General features: G+C 37.1%; 2 protein-coding genes across 2 annotated transcripts; one reads left to right on the plus strand and one right to left on the minus strand.

Moving 5' to 3' along the window:
• Positions 1 to 2,512: 2,512 nt before the first annotated feature.
• On the minus strand, positions 2,513 to 4,939 carry LOC104426780 (epoxide hydrolase A). Its single transcript, XM_010039933.3, has 3 exons — positions 4,343 to 4,939; positions 3,911 to 4,164; positions 2,513 to 2,890 (listed from the first exon to the last, which is right to left on the minus strand). The coding sequence occupies exons 1-3, from the start codon at positions 4,808 to 4,810 to the stop codon at positions 2,635 to 2,637; spliced, it is 978 nt and encodes a 325-aa protein (XP_010038235.1). The 5' UTR covers positions 4,811 to 4,939; the 3' UTR covers positions 2,513 to 2,634.
• A 13,324-nt stretch (positions 4,940 to 18,263) lies between these two features.
• On the plus strand, positions 18,264 to 19,391 carry LOC104427974 (RING-H2 finger protein ATL64). Its single transcript, XM_010040980.3, has one exon. It carries the CDS (start codon positions 18,409 to 18,411, stop codon positions 19,243 to 19,245), a length of 837 nt encoding a protein of 278 aa, XP_010039282.2. The 5' UTR covers positions 18,264 to 18,408; the 3' UTR covers positions 19,246 to 19,391.
• The last annotated feature ends 4,712 nt before the right edge of the window (positions 19,392 to 24,103 follow it).

Raw genomic sequence — 24,103 nt, forward strand, 5'->3', positions numbered from 1 at the left:
AGTCAGTGTGGAACGTCAATGGAAACCTCCGACTCGGGGCACTATCAAATGTAATGTTGATGGATCTTTCATTCCTGGCGAACAGCACGGCACGATCGCCTGTATTTACAGAAATCATGAAGGAAATCTTACCGATATGTTTACGGCCACAGTCCCAGCCCTTTCGGCTTTTCAGGCGGAAATATTTGCCCTTATTCGAGCTCTCCAACATTTGATCAATCAGGGCTTTCATCATCAGCGAGTTCAGATTGAATCGGACTGCCTCCAATCGGTGGAGATCCTTCGGAATCGTCAGCCCGCAACCCCGGGAACGAGAGGCACCTCTTCCATGCTCTCCACGATCTTCTTTCGAGTTGCCCTAATTTTTCAATTCGCTTCGCTTGTAGAGATGCCAACCTAGTGGCTGATCGGGCCGCTAAAGCTCACGCATCTATTGGCCCATCTAGACACTGGCTTATATTTCCCCCTCCCTTTTGTCGATATCATTCTCTCGGATGCTATATTAGCAGGATGTAAATCGTTTCCCATCTAATATATATTTTAGTTTCCAACAAAAAAAAAACAAGAATTCTCCCGTAATTTTCTGCCTTCCTACTCTTTTCCCATCTCAGTCAATCAATTCTGTAGTAGCACAAGCATCAAATACAGAAACACCATCTTCAACTTCTAGATGAGAAAACAAGTACTGCGAACCAACTTATAAGAATCTATTGACGTGTTTGGCTCAGGTATGACATGTAACAATCTACCTTGAATACTAGAAACTTTACAACTTGTTATGAAAAAAACATGTGCCACAGATAAACATCACTTAATAAGATTGATTGTACACAATTTCCATTGTGCTGCATGCATGTAAATTATGTTGTCACATGTAAATCGGTCCCCAGATGTTATCCAACAAAACTGTTTCACATTTCATTTTTTTTCCAGCAACCGCGACACCTAAAGATAAGAGCATTCTAACAGTAGAAACGGCCAGTTTTTTTCTTTCGGAGGAACTTCTAGACGATCCATCCCCTAACCAAAGCAACAACACAAGCTAACATAAACATCATATGCAAGAAAAGAAAAGAGGTTTTTATTCTGCACCCTCCGTTATAAAGATTTTAGTTAGGTCATGATCTTTCCAGCGAAGAAAGAAAATTCAATTTCTATGTAAGATTTTATAAAATCACGGCCAACCATTTTAAAAATTTAAACTATTAGATGAATATGTAACTTATTATTTAAATATTCTAACATTATACTTTCCAATAAGGCAAATGAATATCCTTGATTGATCTAATTGATTTTTTTTTTTTTGTAGAGTCACATAATAAAGTTTAAATACTCTCTTCATTATTAGATATACATAATTATAAAAAAATTACACAATTACCTCTTTCACGTATCTCTTGTGTTGGTCTCAATGCTAGACAATCAAAGAAAATACACTAGTTACGTCATGTTATTTTTAAGTGTTCAACCAATCCGTGAATCGCATGATCCTAATACTGTACGAAGCTGACAAGCCACGAATCTCTGCACTTATTTTCCATTATAAAAAAATCAACGTGAAACTAATTAAACTCATAATTTTTGGGGTCGGGGGAAAATAAGAAAGCAATACTTCAATACTATCCCTTTTTTAATTTCCTCGGAAGAAGTGCGCTAATTTTCTTTCTGGCCGAAGTCTCTGCGCAATTCATTATTTAATCGGGTTACTAGAACATTGGATGCGCCCTCTGATTGTTCTTGATGCCAAGGGGCATGAAGACAAAACCATGTGAACAACCAAACTCGTTCTTCAAATTTTTAGTTACTTTATATCATAGGTTATCAAAATGCTAGCTTGCCCCTTAAAAACTTGATGATTATGTCGAGGTAGGATATGAATAAGCTCAAGCTCATTACAAAAATAATATTCATGGGGTTGTGTCTCCGTAATAATTGTTGAGTACACATGACGTGGCATTTAAAAAAATGTGGAATTTTAGCAAAAATACAAACAAAACAAAAAGAAAAAAAAAAGAAATTGTTAGATCGTCTGGTAAAAACTAATTATCATCCAGCAATCCATGTGCGTGCGGTACTATCTTCCATTCTTCGGGCAACATCGTGATGAATTAATGATTTTATTGTATGGAGAGGCGAAATAAATTACATTATTTTTGAATCACTAGATGGACTTCTTTTCTAGAATGCGAACAGCCGCTGAGTATTTCCTTTTTCTTTCAATAACTAAAAACAAACACTTGTTCAAAACTCAGGAAAAAATAGAGAGAAGTATAAAGTTAATTTTGTGACCATTAATGAATTTTTTTCTAAAAGAAAATTATATTCAATACTCAAAAAGATACACGAGAAGTACATAGACTTTGTAATAAAGCAAACCCAAACGATATTAACCATTTGCGCGCGCGCGCTTTGACAAAGATCAAAAACAAAAGCTCCAAAAACTGATTTTTCCAATTTCTATTTTCAAATTTCATTTTTGATCATTTTTAGTTTGTTATCATGAAATGTATCATGAATGAAATAAACTTTTTCTTTATTCAATTATTCTTGTGCCCTTTTACTGTCCACGGTCAATATCCATGTGAACAATAATGATGGACACCATCATGAGGGACAACATGAGACCCTACTAGATCATGGAGATGAGAATTTCTTGATGAAGTCATGGATGTGAGCAGTGACCTCCTGAGGCTTCTCTTGCTGGAGGAAATGAGCCACTCCTTCCATCACCACCACATCTTCCAAGTTGGGCACTGCCTTTTTGAACCCACCGTCGTGGATGTACTCCTTCACGCCAGGGAAGTGATAGGTGAGGTCCAAGTCCCCCACTATGAACTTCACCGGCACTTCAATTCGTGCTCCAGTCCATGGCGCTGATAACTCCCAATTTCTGCATCCATAAAGGAGTTTATTAGAGATCTAAATGGATTTCAGATATCATTTTGATTGCTACGCCATTAAAAAAGAAGATTGAAGTTGGAATATATAATTTTAACTCTTGGTCCATCATCATTTACATGAAACAAGATTGATCCGTATCCATTTGAAGACACATCTACTTAAATTGTTGAAAAGCGTGAGATGCAATAACTAGGTCGGGAATACAAATTAGCTAGGATACTTGCCCATGCTTTGAATGAATATTATCATTCCAAATTTTACTAATATCAAACATCTTAGATGTCCCATTTTCTTTCTAAATCGACTTTCTTTTTTCAATTCAACACTACTATTTCCTTCAGTTTTTTATGCAACCGTCATTCTTTTATTAGGTAGGATTTGCTTCCATCTTATATTTTACTACACTTCGTATAGGACTGAACCAAAGGATGCCCTATTAAGCTCTATCTCATGATATTGATTAATGTTAATCTATAATTTCTTTGTCACATAAGATATGTTATGTACAATAAGATTATTTTACCTGAATATATTTTCAATTCCCTAAATGATGTTTCGCATAGCCTCAGATTTTTTTTTCTAACTTTTACTTCTCACTAAAAAAAAATCTTAAAATTTCATTCCAAAAAGAATGTTCAACAATCACTTTCACTATTTTGACTTATAGATGATATACACTATTAGATACTGAATTAGATAAAATTAGCCATTGTCTTATGTTGTGAGCACTATTTAGGCTAAACTTTCTAGTGTTTTCCTCCTCATAAATCCATCTACCTAAACATTGGGGAAATGTGAAGTGAACACATCCAGAGGCAGCAATTGCTGATGGTATGGAGGAACCGGGCTCGAACACAATATGAATTAATAGTTCCAGTTTCTACCTTATAAACTTTCGCCATAACTCAAGCTAGATCCCACACCCGGGGCAGTGTCATTCAAATTTTTATCAGAACCATCTTCAACAATCAAACTGTAAGAGAGGATAAGCTTAGAGAGAGGAACGTACAAGTCCAAACAACGGTAATAGTTGAATCCTCCGGTGAAGCCGGTCCTGCTGAATTGGGTGGCGTAGTAGCTGATGTCATCATCGGTCAGCCAAGAGGGCAACTCAACCTGTTGTTGGTCGAGTAGTTTGATCAATCCTGAGATCCCTACATCTTTAGGCACGATAGGTGGGCTCGGGTCACGGCCTGTGAGGAATAGCTGAATGAGTTTGGCGATATCAGCTTTTGCAAAGTCCTCTTCAGCCACTCCAGGTTCCTACCAAGCATAAAAGATTACATACATAGTCAGGAAAGTAATTAAGATTAACTCGTTCGCTAATAACAACAAAAGCTGACCACAAAAACTGGGAAACGAATCGAGTCGATTCGCAAATTGTTTAAAAATTCAAGCCCAAGCCAAGGCCGGATCTCGACTAATTAACATTGGTCCTCACCTGAAACCTGCAAACGTAGTAATCATCTCCGAACGTCGCCCTCATCGACTCAACGGGCTTCCTCTCCGGATTCCTGGGGAACCACGCGACGCTCGTGTTCACCAGCGCCTTCACTCGGTCGGGCCTGACCAGGCACAAGTGCCACGCCATGATCGCCCCCCAGTCGTGCCCCACCACGAACACCCGCCCGATCCCCAGCGCGTCCAGCATCCCCACCAGGTCCCCCACCACGTGGAACGCCGTGTACGACTCCACGCGCGGGGGTGCGTCGGTGCCGCCGTAGCCCCGGAGGTCGGGCGCGATGGCGCGGTAGCCGAGGGCCGCGAGGGACAGCATCTGGTGGCGCCACGAGTACCAGAGCTCCGGGAAGCCGTGGATGAAGAGGACCGTGTCGGGACCGTCACCGACCGACGCCACGTGCATGTTTATGCCGTTGGTGCGAACAGTTGCGTGCTCGATCTTCTCCATTTGGTCCGATGTTTTCCTGTTTTTCTTCCGTTCTCTGCTGAGAGAGTTTTGCGAGTGCGGCGAAGAAGATGAAGAGATGAAATGAGAGGATTTAATAGATCGAGAGTAGGTTCCTCATTGTTGAACCACAACAACGCAACTGGAAAGGAAGGACACAAAATGATAATTCCCTGGTTAAATTTTTTTGCCGAATAAGATGAGAATTAATTTTTTTTTTATCGGTCCTATTTTATTTCTACTATAATTTTCACTCTCATATTTTTATCTTGTCTCCTTGCAGGACGTGAAAGTGGAAATCTACACTTGAAATTAAATTGTCCCTACACTAATACCTAATAAAGTGGGAATTCGAATCCCCCACCTACCCCTTTCATGTTGGAAGGGTGGTCACTAAAGTAAACCCCAGTGATTAAATGAGAATTAATTGAAAGACGGACATTTAATACTTTCCCAAAATGACAGATCCGTATTTTGTACTTGAACTTATCTATAAACCTGATATTTCTCTTCTTCATCTTTTTTTCACCTTCACTCTCCCCTCTTCCAAACAATGAAAAGGAAAATCGATTTGTTCACCTCTGTTTTCTCCACTTCAATTTTCTTTACCATAATTTTCCCCACCTCCTATTTTTGCTGCCAAACTTTGGGCAAAATGAATGATGTCCATGTTCGGAACTCAACAATAAGAAGATTGATTAAAGAAATTCTTTTAACAAAAATTGAAGGAAAATAAGACCCATTTTTCACTTTACTGGAGCAATAATAATTGAAATCATAGTGATGATAGATAGATAGATGATCTCTCGTGATAAAGTTGTTACAAAAATCAAAAGACATAATAGGTTTTAGTGATTTGTCATCTTTCTTTTTTAATTTTGGAGATAACTTTTAAGTTTTTTTCATTTATATTTTGTGATTAAAATGAGATCTTTGTTAGAGATAATTAAGTAGTTTCCTCAATTTTGCATATATCTCAAGATTGTACATATCTCTTGGAGACTTTCCATATCTCGCTTGATTATGCATACTCTTGATTGATCCTAATTGACTATAATTATTATTTAAAATAGTCATCTAATATACTCATGCACTATTCTTTCATTAAATACACAAAATTATACAAAAAATTACACGATTCTCTTGTCCTTTATTTCTTATCTTGGCATCAGAATTAGACTATCAAGGGAAATATCCTAATTATTTCTAATAATTGTTTATGCTATATATATATTGTCGAAATAAGTAGCTTTCATTACTTGTCAAAAAACATATAATAAGTAGTTTCAATATCTAAGCATAAGATTAAGCAAAGGGAATGAAGAGGATTAGCATTCTAATTCAGTGGGAGGGAGCCAGTTCAATGGCCCCTCATGACCCAATTGGCCGTTTTGTTGGCATCTCTGAGCTTAAAGGTGAGCCAAGCTTGAGGATAATGGCCTAACAAAGAAGTGCAGTCGCTTATGATGGACTTGGCAGCCCACGATACTTCCTATATTTAAGTGTTCAATCCATCCATGCGTAGCATTATCCTAGTTCTATACAAAGCTGAGAGGCCACGAATCCCTGCATTATTTTTCATCGCAATAAATAGAGTAAGCTAATCAAAGTCATAATTTTCTTGGTCAGGGGAAAATAAAATATGAAAGAAATACCGCTATACTATACCTTTTCCTTATCCTCGGAAAGTCCATTATTTCTTCTTTTTGGCCGAAGTCTGTGCACTATTTATTATTTAATCAGGGTTGGTATAGCATCAGATGCGACCAGCGATTATTCTTGATGCCAAGGGGCATGAAGACAAAATCATGTGTACTTCCCAACTTTTTTTTCATATTTTAATTACTGTATATGATAGGTTATCGAAATGTAAGTTTATCTCTTAAAAAACTTGATGATTCTATCGAGATTGGATATGACTAAGGTCAAACTCGTTATACAAATGACATTGCATGTGTCTGTGTCTCCAATATAAATGTTCCTCACATATCACGTGTGATTGTAAAAAAGAAAGCATGGAACCAAAGTCGGATATAAAGATTTTTGAGATCGAACCCCTTCGGGAGGAGACAAGAATGATTATTTTACTCCATGTAAAAGATATTATTTTTATTTATACTATTTTGCGAAAAGTGAGATATTTTAGTTGGGTCATGATATTTTCGGTGAAGAAAGATGTTTCAGTTTTGTACTTTCCAAGAAGGGGGATGCTGTTTTCACGCCAGACATGGCTGGAAACAGGGCCTAAATCGACTTTTTAAGGTAAAAATACCTAAATGCAATAATAGAAAAAGTAATTGACAGATTATAAATCCGTAATCTATAATACAGGAAAAAAACAGCTCAAAATAATTTAGAGCAATTAATCGAGTCAAATGTCCAATCTATAATTTTACCCTTATACATATATTTAATGTATTGACATCATTAATGATGTGCAATTAACTAATTAATTAATATTTGGTGATTCTCGGGGTGCAATTAACTAATTTGTCTAGAATGTGAATGAACTAGTATCAATTCATTCCAGCCTTCTTTTAGTCGTGACTCTCGAGGTGCACTTTTGGATTGATGGATTATTTCTATGGAGTTTAATAAGTAATTACTACTCCACGAGAGGAATCTTCCTGTCGTGCAAGGATCAAAAGCTTCTGAAGAAAATGAATGAGGTGCATTTTTCTATTATTTCTTTAATATTTAGATAATATTACTTTGCTCTTCGTATGGATAATCACTATACCCGTTTATTTATCTATCTTGTGTATATTAAATTAACTTCTACGTGATAATGAGGTAAAATAATCAAATAAGAAGTTATTGTTCTTTAAATTTTGAGCTGTGTAAAAGAGCACTATACGAAGAAGGAAAGGTCCGCCCTTCGTTTACTTGTTCGAGTATGGATTGTTCACTGTATCGATTTTTCCCCAATAATAATTTGACTGGGGACTCCTCATTCTCGCAAATCCCGATTAATGAAAATTATTGAGAGAGAGAGAGAGAGAGAGAGAGAGAAAGGACCTTGAAGACTAATGAAAATTATTCTAATGCGAAGTAAATTTGATAGAATTTGTTGAAAACTATTCTCTGTTATGTAGTGCTAAGCACATTTGTTTGTTTTTTCTTGTTTTTTGTTTTTTTGGTCTTAAAGATAGTGCTCATTGAAATACTTCAGTTAGTGCAGACACAATAGAAGCTTCAGAACAAATAAGAGGCTATGACAAATTTCTCCCTGGTTACTTTTGCAGATTGTACGCACACAAGCATCAACCAAATTTGGTTGTCAGGGCTCTTTGCAAATCGCAAAAGCGACTCCTATTAACATTTTGCTATTCTTTTGTCCATTTCGCTTTCTTTTTTTTTTTTAGCCAAGGGTTACTGGTCTTGTTTATTGTGTTAAGTTTAAGTGATATTATAAATCTAATCTTCACTTTCGTAGCAAAAAAAGTATTACAAACGAATCATCATAATTCCTTATAAACGTGCTTCTTTTTGTGGCGTCTTCTTTTTCTTGAGCAATTATGAAATGAAGTCCATCCCGCATGCAGGACTACAAAATAGTTTTCTTACTTAATTAGTGCCAGCCACATCTCTCCGCGCGCACGAAAAAAAAAAGCAACATAAAGATCAGAAACAAAAGCTCCTAAAACGATTTTCTCGTTCTATTTTAATTTTCACCTCTGATCATTTATAATTTTATAATTGTGCTATGGTCAATGAATGGATTAAATTAACGAATCTATTTATTATTCTCTCACCCATTTACTATACATAGTGAGTATCCACTATAGGTAATAATGACCTCAACCATCGTGAGGGACCACGTTAAGTGGCTACTAGTGATCACGGGGATGAGAACTTATTGATGAAGTCATGCATGTGAGAAGTGACCTCCTCAGCTTCTCTTGCTAGAGGAAACGAGCCACTCCTTCCATCACCACCACCTCTTCCAAGTCCAGCTCCGGCTACGTGAACCCATCACGGTGGATATACTCCATCACGCTGAGGATGTGATACGTGAGGTCCACGTCCCCCACTATAAACTTCACCAACACTTCGATTCGCGCTCTAGTCCACAGTGTTAACAGCTTCCAGTTTTTGCATCCATAAAGGAGTCTATCAGCAATCTAAATAAATTTAAGATATCACTTTGATTGCTATGCAACAAAAACAAAAAGGAAGGAAAAGATTGAACTAGCAATATGTAATTTTTGCTCGATGCCCATTATCATCTTTACTAGCAATAGCCCATCCGGTGGTGCCACAAGTACCAAAGCTTCGGGAAGCCGCATATGAAGAGGACCGTGTCGGGGCTACCGCTGAACGAAGCTATGTGCATGTTTATACCATTTGTGCAAATCGTTGCATTTTATTTGGAGCATAACTACTCCCTTCCTCGTTTTAATGTCACAATAAATGATAATATCTTAGCATTGCTGCCACACATTTCACCATTGCCGCACATTTGATGGTCATACCATACAGATGTCTTAATTTTTTCAATATATCTCCACATGTAAATTTGATAATAAAATAAAAATAAAAATAAAATAAGAGTGGTAATAAAATGTATTAAGCAAAAAGGGAAACTTGAAACATAAATATTGAAAATATTTAAGAAGATTCTTGACAGCCTTGTTAGTATAATCCGTCTGATGTAATACATATACAGTTTGTTTTAATATATTTTTCAACTCGTAGCATTTGGTTAGGTAAAATGTAGGAATAATAATAGAATGAACTATGAGAGAGAGAGAGAGAGAGAGAGAGAGAGAGATTGAAAAATCTATCGAAGAGGCCAAATCACTCTTTTCCCTATTCCAACCACATTCGTTATATATACATATAATTTGGTGGACTCTTGTTCGATGACAGAATCACAAGCGGCACTTGGGCTGGAGCTCACTCGTCTATGAGGGGCTGGGCTTTAGCGATGGCCTGTGGTGCTGGCAAATGAATGATTGAGCCCAATGCCTCACGCTTGCTTTTCTCATTATAAGATCTCCACCCCGTCAAATATTCTCCGAACTATACCCATTATGATATATTTACTATAAACTCTTTTCTTGTGACATAAAAAAACCTTAAACTTGTACTTATATGATACATTTACCCTCTGTCAAAATCCTTTTAGGTGATTTTTTAGTAAAAACAACAACGTTCTTGGACACCATGACAACACTATTTAATTTCTAGTGTCAATGTAGGTAGATTATTAACAATTCTAATTGACAAAAATTTGATGGAGGTAAACGTGTTACACATGTGTAGGTTTGAAATTTTTCATGTCATAGAAATAAATTTAGGATAAATATATCACGGTGAGCATAGTTTAAGTTTTGGGGGTAGGTTTTGTCCCATAAGATAAGTTAAACAATCATAGACAAATCCAAAATGTTGGCTTAATTTATAGTAACATTATCAACACTTATGGTATTTACAACAAAATGTGAGATTTTAGTTTCAACTATGGTCGATTAGCTCTAGAGTGGATAGGTCCAAACTTGAAATTTGCAACCTACCGTCTTATAATTGGCTCTTAGTTTTTGGAACTTGGAACCTATCTATTTGTCTTGGAACCGACCTTAAACCTATTTTTTTTTTCTGAACCGGTTGTAAGGTTTACCCTTTTTTTGCTTCATTTAAAAAACAAAAAACACAATAAATAATGGTTATGGTAAAATAATGTGAGTAACAAAAATGGCTCAAAGTAAAATATCAATACAAAACAAACAAAAATAGAAAACAATATGGAAATTAAGCTTGTTTAAGAAAAATAGATCATCTTTTTCCAACTTTATTATATTGCTTTTAACAAGTTCCCAAGTGAATGAGTTTAGCACCAAAACCTAAAACCTACCCGCACATGTTCCAAAAAATTGGAACTGAGAACCGGTCATGTTTCTATTGGAACCAGAAACCAAAGCTGTTTTTGTGGGTGATCAATTTGGTTTCCGGATAGAACTAGACCGATTGTACAACCTTAGTTTCAACAACACTCAAAATAATCTCTAAGGCTGCTTTTGGTTATCCAGACCTTTTTCGCCAATAAGTTAGGATCTGATAGGAAAAGCAAGTTATACGATCTCTAATGTCCTATTATCATTTAATGAATGAGCGAACATAAAATGGATGCGATATACTAACCAATCAAGGTTTAGTGTGAATATGATAAACCTAGATTACACATGAGAACTTAAATATATTTTTGAGATTTGGGAAAAATGATTGGCCTAGACATGAGAAATGTTCGTTCAACCTGCTGGATCACCATGGGACAGGCACACCAGCATGAGAGTCGCCGTTGCATGAGGACAGGGACGATGTCATGGTGGGTATGGCAACCCACCTGTGTGACGGTTGTGGGCTTCTCTGTCTCTCTCTCAATGCTTTGGCAAAGTTATCTTTTGTAAAATGTCATTTTCATTTTTTTGTGGCTGAATAATTTATTCGGACCAAAAGCTATACATATACTGGATACGATAATTTTTAGTAAATCCGGAATGATATCCTGTTTATCAAATTAATAAAGCAGTGTCACCTGCGATGAAGACCACATGATGATACCCTAGTCTTGGACACATTACACAGGCATATTCATAAACGTTTAGGAAGATGTTAAATTTTTAAGGTGGACCAGAATCGTGTTACTCAGCCCAATTACAATGATTAACCAAGAATTACAGGGTCGGTTGATTTGCTCTCGTATATTGCAGGTACTTTTCGAAGACCATAGAATCTTCCCCCATTATGGTTCTTTCGTAATCCTATCCGAAATAATCCGCTAAGGAGGCATCGAAAGTGACGTTACCCGATCCCATGTCACTTTCATCCCCCGGCCCCCAAAACTGAAAAAAGGTCTTTTGTCCCAAATTAGAGAAAGGAAAAGGAACGGAGAAGCATGCATTTGTTACATAAGAAGAAATATATTTTTATAAGTAATTGTTTATATTATGTATAAAAAAAATTAGTCAAGAATAAAATTCTCTATCATTTACATATTTATGCCTCAGTATTTTTGTTAATGATGTGAAAAACTTATGTTGACTAATTTTTTACACAATATAAAACATATTTTTCGAAAAATATTTTTAAATTAATACTTTTTCGTGAAACAAACTGACCTCGAAATAAATTATAACAGAAATGTATATTTTGGATAGGAGAGAATATGGGAGCCTACTTGGATTTTGATGCAGAGTCATTGAGCACTGGTCCTAGCAATCCTATTGGGGGATATTTTATGGTCCCGTATGCTCTATCATGTTGTCTCCTAACATTCTCACCATCCATCATCTCTCTCTCTCAGCGTGATGTACTTTGAAATGTTTGATGCTAAATCTACGATTCTTTGACCATCCTGCCACTCAACTCTCGAATAGGGTGTAAACTATTTATGTCATTCTTGGCAATAGATAGACCGGAGTAGAATGGGTATCCCATGATCATTTTATCTATCCAATCATACAATGCGATAAACATTCAATTGAAGAAGATGGACGAAATAGCCAACAAGGGTCATCCATTTCATCCTTATATCTTAATTACTAACCCAACCATGGATGTCTATGACACGAAATATTGAATTTAGGGACTTGACCGAATGATAAAGTTCAATTCAATTCTTGATTCATGATACGGTCTTTTGAAAATTCAATTCCCTATACACATGTGAATTTAAAAAATATGCCTATATCTTGAAAGAAACAAGGTAAAAGACAGCTACAATATGATAGAACTCGTCATAACTATGTACTTGAGTCCTAAAAACTATCGTTTCAAGCATTTCAATCCTAGGTAGACGGCCACGTCAATGATTTCTGAGGACAACTGACTGAAATGATTACATTGGAATTTTGAGGAAAAGTTTAGGACTATATTAACAAAACTAGAAAGTAGAATACTAAATTAACAGCTATATAATAGGTTTAAGACTAAATTAGTAAATTTTCCTAAGTAAGAAAACATGAACTTTAGTTGATAAAAAATATTTTGAGATCATTTAATGAAAATAAATTATCTTGACATTATTTATTATTATTATAGTATCTAAGAACAAATATCTATTCAGAATTTAGGAATAAAAGGAGAGAAGAATGAAGTCGGTTGTTCCGATGGTCACACGTGCTGGATTAGCCGAAGTATGAGTCGAAGGGACCTAATTAGACATTTTATATAATTATAAAGACTTGATTAGAAAAATACAAAGAACATACACTTGATTAGAAAAAGTAGTTAAAGTAAAAAGGCATTCAACTTCATAACGAATGTCCAGTCCAATTCCGTCTTTATACATTCTTAAACAATACCATACACAGAATAGATGGAAAAAAGGTTCCAGCCATCGATTCTTTACTCTTCTAATTTTTTTATAATATATCCGAATATACCGACATTCCATGCTTTTGATACAATAATTTTTTGATTAATTTCCTTGAGAATATATCAAAAAAGGGAACATGATTCATGATCGAAAATTACTTGATTTCTCATTATAGTATCGACCATGCGTGTTTAACAGTATTTCCTACAAAATTAGGCAACAATTTGGCAAGCTCATGGTCAATTATCAAGCGAATCACGTGTCAACAAACCGTGAAGTGTTCAAATTGAACTTCACATGAAGGCATAGGTATGCACATAAATTGTCTTATCATGACCAATTTCGTTTATCAAGTTGTTCTTTGGATGTTCTGCATATATCTACTCATTGAGTTCAAGTGGCATCAGATGGAGCATAATGACCGAAGGAGCGGAACTCCGGCTGGGCTTTGGCGACAACTTGTGGTGTAGGCAGATGATGAGCCCAAATAAGATAAACAACTATAGACAACTCCGACATGTTGATTTAATATATCGTAATGTTATGGACACTTATGGTATTTACACAGAGTATGAGATTTTAGTTTCAATCACACTCAGCCAAACCTCAAAGGCCACATTTGGTCATTCAAACCCTTTTATCGGATAGGATAGAATCGGATAAGGTATGCATATTATACGATTTCTTTTTATTCAATTATTAATTGGTCCACCATACTATGTTCATTAAGATAACGTAGGTTCCTACTCTATCTAATTGACTTGAAAAAAAAAAAAAAAAAAAGGAAGCCTCCTGGGTATGTCAGTTAGAAAATTCCGTTCGAGTCCATCCAAATAATGCTTCAAGCTCTCCTTTAATTAAAAAAATCTCTACCATATAAAATAAGATGAACAACTATAGACATCTCCAACCGGTGATTTAATATATTGTAATTTGTCAACACTTATTTTATTTACACAAAGTGTGAGATGTTAGTTTCAATCGCACTCAGCTTAATCTAAAAGGCCTCATTTGGCCATTCTAACCTTTTTATCGAATAGGATAGAATCACATCAGATGAGCGTACTATTCAATTATTTATTATCCTATTATTATTTGGTCGCACATACTACATTCGTTAAGATAGTATGAGATTCTTACTCTATCTAATTGGCTAAAAAAAGAAAAAGAAAGAAACCTCTTGGTTATTTCTCCTAGAAACTTCTAATTGGAGTCCATCAAACATAATTAATTAAAGCTCCAACGTTATATTCGATGAAGACGGCGAGGACTAGGACGCATCTCATAGGAGTTATCATGAAGGTTGAGGGATATTTCCTTTTAGTGGACCAAGATCGTAGCAGTGCTCTCCAAAAACTACAATGATTAATCAAAGATCATACCGTGTAATTTTCAAACTGCTTCGCCCGCAGTTTCGGTCCAAACCAAGACAAAATAGTTCAGAAAATCGTGGGGCACCCATAGTTTTAATTCTTTGCCTCGATTTATGCTTCTCCGCTTTTGGTCATGCTAGTGCTAGACAGCGTACTAATTATGGGGGGAGTCCGGGGTCTCCAACGGACGCCTTCGTTCTTGAATTTTTCACCGTTGGACTGAAAAATGAGATTATTGGAACCGCTCTCGCATGCTATATTTTCATCTGACGGTGAAAAAATATAAGGGCGCGGTACCCTTCAGGACCATAAGATAGCCCCTAATTATGGTTTTTCGTGGTCCTTTCTGAAATAACCTAAGAAAGAGGCATTAAAAGTGACTTTACTCGATCCTGAAGTCCCTTTCTCAAGCCCCCAGATAAAAAGAGTTTCGTCCCAAAGCTCAAGAAAGGGAAAAAGATCGAAGCAAATCACATAGAAAGTTGGAAAATTTTGGTAAGCATCGTCTTGGTGGGACGAGGGGAGCATGGAGAAATATTTTCTACTCTTTTATACTTTTTCCCTTTATCCATTTCATTAAGATATATAATATAAGTGTGTGTGGGCTTTGGATTGGAGAGAATATGGGAGCCCACATTGATTAGGACGTCCAAGCATTAAGCACTCCTTTTGAGAGATATCTTTTGGTCCCATATGCTCTCTAAAGTCTGTCTCCCCTAAAATTCTCATCATCCATCATCTCTCCCTTTGGCTTGATGAGCTTGCAGTGCTCGATGCAGAATCTATCATTCTTTGATAAGTGCTTGATGCGAATCTATGATTCTTTTATCAATCCCGCGGCTTGGTCTCAAATCAAATATAAAATACTTATAATACACTTGCCAATACTATTGAACTGAACAGAGATGAATCGATTTGCTTGAGACAATATATCTATTTCTACGGATGATGTAATAGTCGGTCAGTTTTCTAGGAAAATGCACTTTATTTGATGGCAAATAATCGCCATTCACCTCTCGGACGTTTGGATAAATCCAGACACAAGAAAAAGTCGCGGTCGCTATTTCTTTCTGCATCAACTTCACCTCGTCACCTTTTTCTCCCTCACCAGTCAATCCCCAAAGCCTCACTTAACGCCTCTTATGATGCTTCAAAAGAAAGATAATAATCGCCTTTTGTAGTAGTAGCTGAGAAAAGAGAATAATATTGATGATTTGTTCCGCAATTAGCTCAACTTTCTCTTTTGTTGCGTATTGCTCAGTCACTTATGCGTCACCTAGCAGACTCGCTTAGGTTGCTGTGCTGGGATAGAAAATGACATTAAAAGCATTAACTGACAAAACTTCCCAACAGATCTTTTCAATACCACTTTGATAATAAAAGAAAAGGACTATCACTTAAATATCGTGGCCAATTTAGAATGGCGGAAATCCAATGTAGCAATATGTTGACATTTTTCCCGACCAATATGACTTATTGGAAAATCTGATGGGGCAAAAATTCAGCATAAATGCCCAAAAATGATGTCGCTCTGCATGTTTGCCCTAAATCTAACATAACTGGGGACAAATCGGCTCAATTTTCTCATCTTCAAACCCAATTCAAAACGAGGCGCTTCGGGGCAAAAGTAAGATATGAATCTTGCAATGGAGAAGAGAACAAGCACATGCGGCTCAAGTTCGTCTCGTTCAAACATGGCTGAATCTACTGCAGAAGAGCAGAGAAGATACAAACGAGCAAGCAAGCTCTTCTGCAAAAGGCATCTTCTCTGTCTTCTTCCCAAGCTCTAGCACATGCAGACAAGACAAAAACTCTCCCTCCATCATCTCTATCCAAAGTTCTCTGTCTCTCTCTCACCTTGCTAACATCGCCGGTTTCACTTAGCAGATGAGAAAAGCAAAACCCAATCGACTGATTCCTTACTAAAAACGAACTTCAAGCTTGAAACTCCGATGGCGATGAGGCCGTTCGTCTTTGTGCTAGTTCTTGCCAGAATCCTATGCGATCAAGCGAATAGCAAACAAGAGAATAAATTTGAATTAAAATCTTATTGAAAAAAGTTACGTAGAATTTCTTGTCTAATGTATTTAAGTGATCATTTTTTTTCTTTTATGTGGCATTAAAGTAATCGGTGAAAAATCTTGATACTAAAGTAGACTATTTACAAAAGTTATAACACTTTTAGCATCTTTTCCCTTTGCTTAGTTTGATCTTTATGAGAAATAATAATTCTTTTAATTGGATACAATTGTCCAACTATTTCAAGATAGCCCATCAATAGCTCCTATCGGTTTAAAGCCTAGTGCACAAGTCATGATACCTTGCTTATCTAGCCACACTTTTGAGACACTTATCAATCATGCCTCGTAAGAAAATTAAATAGTTAATTAGAAAATTATCATAATTTTCGACGTATCATCTCATGCTATGCATATAGCCAGATGCTTTGAAAAGTGAAATGTTCCTCATTCGATATGCTTAACTAGTGCTTTGAAACATTTGTTAATGGATAAGATTTTGATATTTCCTATCCCATATGGAAAGTTAGAAAACATATTTGTTGCTGGCAAGAGAAGTGAATCCTAAGGTGCTATCGTCATTTCGGGAGGAACTGTTGAAATGGCATTCAAACATGGCTGAATCTAAAGTTTGATAATAAGGGAGGGGGGCAACGTGCAAAGAGTTAATTAAATGGAAAATGTGCTCTGAGAGTCTGAGCCATGTTGACAAAACAAGAAATGAAACAGAGCAGGCTCAGCTTCCGATGGTTTTGTGATCGTCTCCGTCAACGCCTGTGCCCGAGGCCGGTGTGTTTCTCCTGTCGCCCGTACGATATTCTGAGTGACAGACGTCCAGGAAGCGTTGATTCTCACATTAGCTCTTTCTCAATTCGCATTTTGGCGACACGGTCCTAATTCTATCTTATACATAATTACATCCAGCGCAAATAATGTCATCATCAACACTATTTCTCTAAATATGATGAGCTTACGAATAATTAGTTGATGAAATTTATTTTCATTATTGACAATAATTTATATTTGATATTTTTGTAAATGACAAGAATATTTTTCATTCATCTATTTTTATAAATGACGTTAAAGAATATAGAAAATATGCTCAGAATTTCAAAATCGATTACTCCATAATACACAAGAGTGTCCAACTTTTCTTTTTTGCACGTTATCGCTCGATGTTATAAGTTAATTCCCTCCATCTTTCTAAACACTTCTTCTTCTCTAATTTAGTAGAATCCTCTAAAAAATGCAGCTTTACTAAATTAGAGATTTTACTATCTTGACATTCTTGACCGTTTTTATGCTAAGAACTAAATTTCCAGATAGTCCATGGCCAAAAAGTAGGCCCTTAAAGGGTTGAATAAAGAGATTCGTTTATTGTGGGATAGCATATTTGCCGCGACTGTCTTCCTTAGATCTAAGCATAGATCCCTTTATTGGTATTGATATTATCAAATCAAAGGCAATTCTTATATGGCCGACTTGGATCGATCGATGTCACGCATGACAGCGTCGACGAATCAGACACCCAGGAGATCATCCGTGTGAATCCCTTAGATTGTTTGCGTACAGCTCAGGGTCCGAGCGGTCAAAAGGCGGTACATATAAATCGATTATTACCTTTCCTTAAATAAAAAACTAGCCAGGACTCGTGGTCAAAAGAGGACGATTGACTGCAAGTTGAAGGAAGCTAACAATGCCTAAAAAAGGGCGCGCCACTTGTACAAGCCTGAAGGATCGAACAGTATCCAACTGCAGCCCACGGGAAGGAACCTTCCTCTCCTTTTTCCCTCCCTCCCTCCTCCATTAAACCCTCCCTTCACAATTCTCCACCTTCACCTCTCTCTCTCTCTCTCTCTCTCTCTCTCTCTCTGTGTCTCTCTCTATCGTATGGACAACTCCGACGGCTCCACCGCTCCAATGGCGAGCGCCTCTGCCGCCGCCGCTCGCGCCGGCCGCTACGCCCTCAACGGCAAGATAATGCTCTGCACCGTCGTCGTCCTCTTCGTTGCCGTCTTCGCCATCCTCGGCCTCCACAGCTATGCCCGCTGTTTCAACCGCAGCCGCCGCCGCCGCCGCACCCGCCACCGCCGCCTCAACCGCAACTCCACTCCGCCGGGCACTGAACCATCCTCCGGCGGTGGCGGCGGTGGCGGTGGTGGCCTCGACGTGTCCCTCCTCAAGTCCCTCCCCGTCTTCACTTATGTGAGCTCCAGGAACGCCAAAGTTGGACAGTTCATCGAGTGCGCCGTTTGCCTGTCGGACTTCGAGGACGGTGAGACGGGCCGTCGTTTGCCCAAGTGCGAGCACGTCTTCCACGCAGACTGCATCGACACGTGGTTCGAGTCCCACTCAAGCTGCCCGCTCTGCAGAGCTCCGGTTCAGGCGGACTTTCAGGCAGCTACGGAGGGGGTTCCACCGGAGGACGTCGGCGGCGCTGCGTCGGCACAGGGGGTGGTTTTGTTGATTGAGGTTTCCGAGAATGAGACAAGTATGAGTTCGTCTTTGTCTCTACCGCCGTCGCCGTCGTCCTCATGTTGTGGTTCTTGTTCTTCTCCGCCACCGTCGAGGAAGGCAGCTGAGTTACAGGAAATAACGGTGGAAGAGCCGCCGCCGGCGATGGAGGAGAGATATAAGGAGTTGGAGAAAATGGGTCTGCCCGAACGTGACCGGTCCAAGTCCCCGGGTTATCGGATCCTATCCTTGAAAAGGATCTGGAGCATCTAGTCGGGCAAAAGTGTTTTTTTTTTTTTTGTTTAAAAAAAAATTGCGCCCTTTCCTGTTTTTTTAAAATATTTTCCTTTTTGTTCTTATTCTTTTTATTTCTGTTTTTAGGAGATGATGTTTATAGAAAAGGCCTGTGGCTATTATAATCGTCCGTATAAGCAGTATGTATATCATATAATACTCTGACCAAAATTAACAATGCTTGTATGGATCGTTTGTAAGGATGGCAATTTTAGATACTTTTGTAAAATACATTCAGTTAACACTACAGTACTTGGATTGAGCTTAATTTTGTTTAAATTGTAAGTGGCTCAACCGGTTTATATACGTGTAATGAACGTATTACTAGTGAGTTTCACCCTTTTAATCCGTTCACGATATGTTTATTAACATCTTAATCATATCAACACAATAAGTTTAGATATAATTTGAGATATTAATATATATGTAGATATTTTTACATGTCCATATTGAAAAGAGTTTACATCTCAATTCTAGCATGATTTTGAACGAGTTGAATAAGCTTGCTGTGTTTGAGTTTCAAAAAATTGACATGATAGACCAATTAAATCTAAATTCGAAACACCATAATTATGAGATAACTCAATAACGTCATTATTATATCTAACCTTAGTGAAGAATTTGAGCATGTTGGTTGCATGTATTATTAAGCATGTTGTCGAACCGCTTGAATATTCATGTCGTGTTTGGAATTTCAAAGATTTGAGACAATGGAAGAATGTGATATTTTGGAATAAAATCCATACTATGGTCTTTTATTCAGTATGGGAAATGCTCTTCTTCCTCTTCTTTTTTCCAATTGTCAAGACATTGCGAAAAACAAAAGGTAATTTTAAAGAAAAACACGGGGTACAAATATCTCCCCTCTGAATTAATTCGCAAATAAATGCACTGACTGAGACCACATGCATCCGTTAACTCATTGTCAGAGAACACCATCGGCACTGTAGAATTAGGGGTCCTATGCTTTATGGGAGAAAAGCCACTTGGTGAATTAGTTTGCTCTTTTATCCGGGGGGGTTCGGAGATGGGAATTCAACTATTGTCAGAGCACACTATCGGCATTCCTTCACCTTCTTTTATTCAATTTTTTGGCCACCAATTCATAGTTTTTCTTTTTTTTTTTTTTTTTTTTTTTCGGTGAAGGTAAGTGGTATATTGAACTTTGACCAAAAGCTTTACAGCTATATAACAAGGATCCAACACCAAAACTTGCACTCCAAAGACAACAAGTCAACTCGAGTGGAAGAGTGCCACTGATTCATAGTTCATTTCACGAAAAGTGAAAAATACTATCTTGGAGGTTTTACATCAAAAGTGAATAATTCATAACTCATATAAAACTTATCCTCAAGATATATGCAACCGATGGATCAATAATGAGGATATGTATGATGGTCAACTATTCACAAGGATCAAATGAACATTAGTTTTGACATCATTTTTGCATTTAGGGAAAAAATCCTCACATTAGGAAACTTCCTTGACCAATTACAAGGTGCTCTGGTCGACCTAGAGAATGGAGTACAGACGCATGCGCGGGATCTGAATCGTGAAATGTGAAGGCCATCTCGCTAGAAAGAAAAGGTCATCATTAGGGAGTAGCAACCTATCTTCTTCAATGCTGATCATCCGCTTGATCCAATCTTGGAAATCACCATCCTGATTTGCTTGCGCGATTCCAGCAGACTCGGGGTAGGTTGTGTCCCCATTAGAAGCTAGCAATCATTATGAGGAAAGGGTCCACCATAATTGCTTTTGAAGGGCTTCCCATTTACTTGTTGAGTCTCTCAGTAAACAATTGTACAAGGTGTCGATGAGGTCGAGTCATTCATAGTGGACGAGTTATTGTTACCAATGAAAGGCATTGTGCTTACATGTTTATCAGTCTCGTGGTGAACAGCAATAGAAGAAGGCGGGACCGAGGCTAAATGACCCAAACTGATGATTCAAACTATTACGGCAGCTTTTCCATCCTTTTTGCTCAAACTGCTCTTCGTTTCGAACTAAAAGAGTCGGCCAGCACCAACTTGGTTGTCTTGTGAACTTTTATCTCCGCTTTATTTTGGCTAGCACCAACTTGGTTGCCTACTGAATCCTCGATTTGATCTTCTTTGGTGTCGTGAAAACGCAAAAGGATTTGTCGGAAGATGGTTCGAACATCTTCCATGGCTCCTCTCTGTAGATATTGTGCCCCGGAATGAGATGGGTTAGGTATCAGCATTCTTGTCACCTTCTCCACCAAATAGAGGTAGAGTTCCTCTGTCGGATATGGCGTCAAATCTAAGCAAATCCTTTTCCACGATCTCTCACTAGAGCCAAATCAATGACTTTTACTAATTTTGTTTTTTTTTCACAATGCTTTGGTGTATTATACTAATATGAGTCTTGGCTTGCCCTATTCATGAATCTATCTATAACTTCTTGAGATGAAAGAGATGTACATGATCATCTAAATCTTTTTTAAATAAGACCATTTTAGGAAAAAGTGTCAAAAAAGTCACAAACATATTGTATCGCTACTGATTTAGTTTTAATAAACCTTACAATGGTGTCGATTTAATCATTAACCTTTTGATATAGAGTCAATTCAATCTTTCTGGTTAATTTTGGTCGAGTATTGTTGACGCGAACATCAACTAGCCTATGTGGCCCTTCCAACATAAACACCGACAATTTTTAATAATAATTGAATATTTTCCCGGATATTTATTTTTATTTTCTCTTATTTTCTCTTCTTCTTCTTTTTTTTCCTTCTTCTTCCTTTTGTTGTTGACCGACCACTGTAACCATGGCTGAGCTGGCCTCGCCCAAGCCAAATCTAGCAAGGTCAACGTTTGCCTAGGCTAGGGCGACCTCGTCGAGCATCGCCTTCACTCGAGCAACGCCCTAGCCTAGGCAAGGGCTAGCCTCATCAAATTTGGTGAGGGGAACCTTGGTCAAGCCTCACCCAGGTGAGACTAGCCTAACCATCACGGTGGCCGGTCACCTACAAAAGAATGAAGAAGGGAAAAAATCAGAAAAAAAAAAAACTACTTATATATATAAATTGTCTATGTTAGCGCCAGCAATGTCGCGTAGATTGGCAAGTATCCACATCAACAATATCAAGCCAAAATTAGCTACAAAGACTAAATTGACATTAGGTTAAGAGGTTTATAACTAAATTAGCACCATTAAAATGTTTGGGGCTAAATTGGCATCAATACAATATGTTTATGACTTTTTCGACATTTTTCCTGACCATTTATAGTAATTCAAGCTGTCACTTCAAAATTGTATCTTGCCATTATCTTATTGTGTTAAATCTAGATATGACATGAACACATCTCTAAAATTCTGACATGGCTTAACACAATAAGACACTATTACATATAAATTAATAGAATGATTAGGGAAAATTATCTAAAAAATCCTAAACTTATTACACTTTTACCAACTAAGTCTTAAACTGTTTAATGTTACCAATTAAGTCATAAACCTCTCATCTTTTGCCAATTGAATCTATCCGAACAAAATTGACCAAATGGACTCAATTGACAAAAGATGAAAATGTTTAGTACTAAAATGACAGAAATGCTATATATTTAGGACTTTTTGGTCAATTTTCTCATCTTTAAATTTATATATCAATTTGGGGTGATAAAAAAAAATACAAGTTTGCACATATTTAAATTACATTAAGTTCAACAACTTCGCCATTCAGCCACTTTGATCTTTAAAAATAGAGATTTTAAGAGAAAATCATTCAAAAAGTGCTAAATCTATTGTAATTTTTGCAATTCAATTTTGAACTTTGCAATTTTACTAAATGAGTCATAAATATTTCCATATTTTGCTAATTAAATCTATTTGGCTAATTTTGGCCAGAAATTGCTTACGTGGACATCAACATCCTATGTGGCACGGCCAGCCAACGTAAACAATTTTTAATAATATTTTTTGAATTTTTTTATTAATTATTATTTTTTCTTTCTTTTTCTTTTTCTTTTTTAATTATGGAAGGGTCACCAGGCCCTCGTTGGCCATTGGGTGGCCCTTGTTGACCGTTGGCAAGGCTGCAACCTAGTCGCTTGCTAGTCTTGTTGGAAGATCATCGCGGGATTTCAGGAAATCTACAAGAAAGAAAAAACACGTGCGACAAAAGGGCGTCGTTGGTGTGGCTGTGGTAAGTTCAGCCACGGCTCTAGGTTTCTCTGTAAATAATAGTGATTCCAAAACACCCCAATAGCGAGCTTTAATCGCACTAAAGCAGCCTCACCGACGCCTTGTAGCTCTTCCCAATGCAATAATAATAATTATAAAGAATGAAAAGAAAAAGAAAAAAATTATTAAAATTTATCCACATCAGCATCGATCATGCTATGTAGGACGTCTAATGTTCATGTCAACAATTTCTGACCAAAACTGGCCAGATAGACTCAATTGCAAAAAGTAAAAAAGTTTAAGACTCGATTGGTAAAATTGAAATATTTGTAACTAAACTAAAAAAAGTGCAAAAAGTTTAAGACTTTTTAAACAATTTTCTCAAAATTTCAATATGCTGTGTCGAACACGTATCATAGTTTTTGCACGACAAATGTGTTAGTCAAAAGGAAATTCCATAATCTGTAAAAACAATTCAAAAGCAACTAAAGAGTATCCTCGAAACTTGATATTTAGGCAATGTGCAAGCATTTCAACTCAATTATGACAAAAAAAAAACAAGTATTTCAACCCAAAGTAAATTCAACAAGCACATTCATCTTCATAGCCTGAAACTTAGTGTCGAATTATTAAACTTTCCCTTACACCTAGTCTCAAGAGCACAAATCTATGTATCTCTAGTAATTATCTT

This window comes from Eucalyptus grandis, chromosome 11 (assembly GCF_016545825.1).
Source record: "Eucalyptus grandis isolate ANBG69807.140 chromosome 11, ASM1654582v1, whole genome shotgun sequence".
NCBI classification, from domain to species: domain Eukaryota; kingdom Viridiplantae; phylum Streptophyta; class Magnoliopsida; order Myrtales; family Myrtaceae; genus Eucalyptus; species Eucalyptus grandis.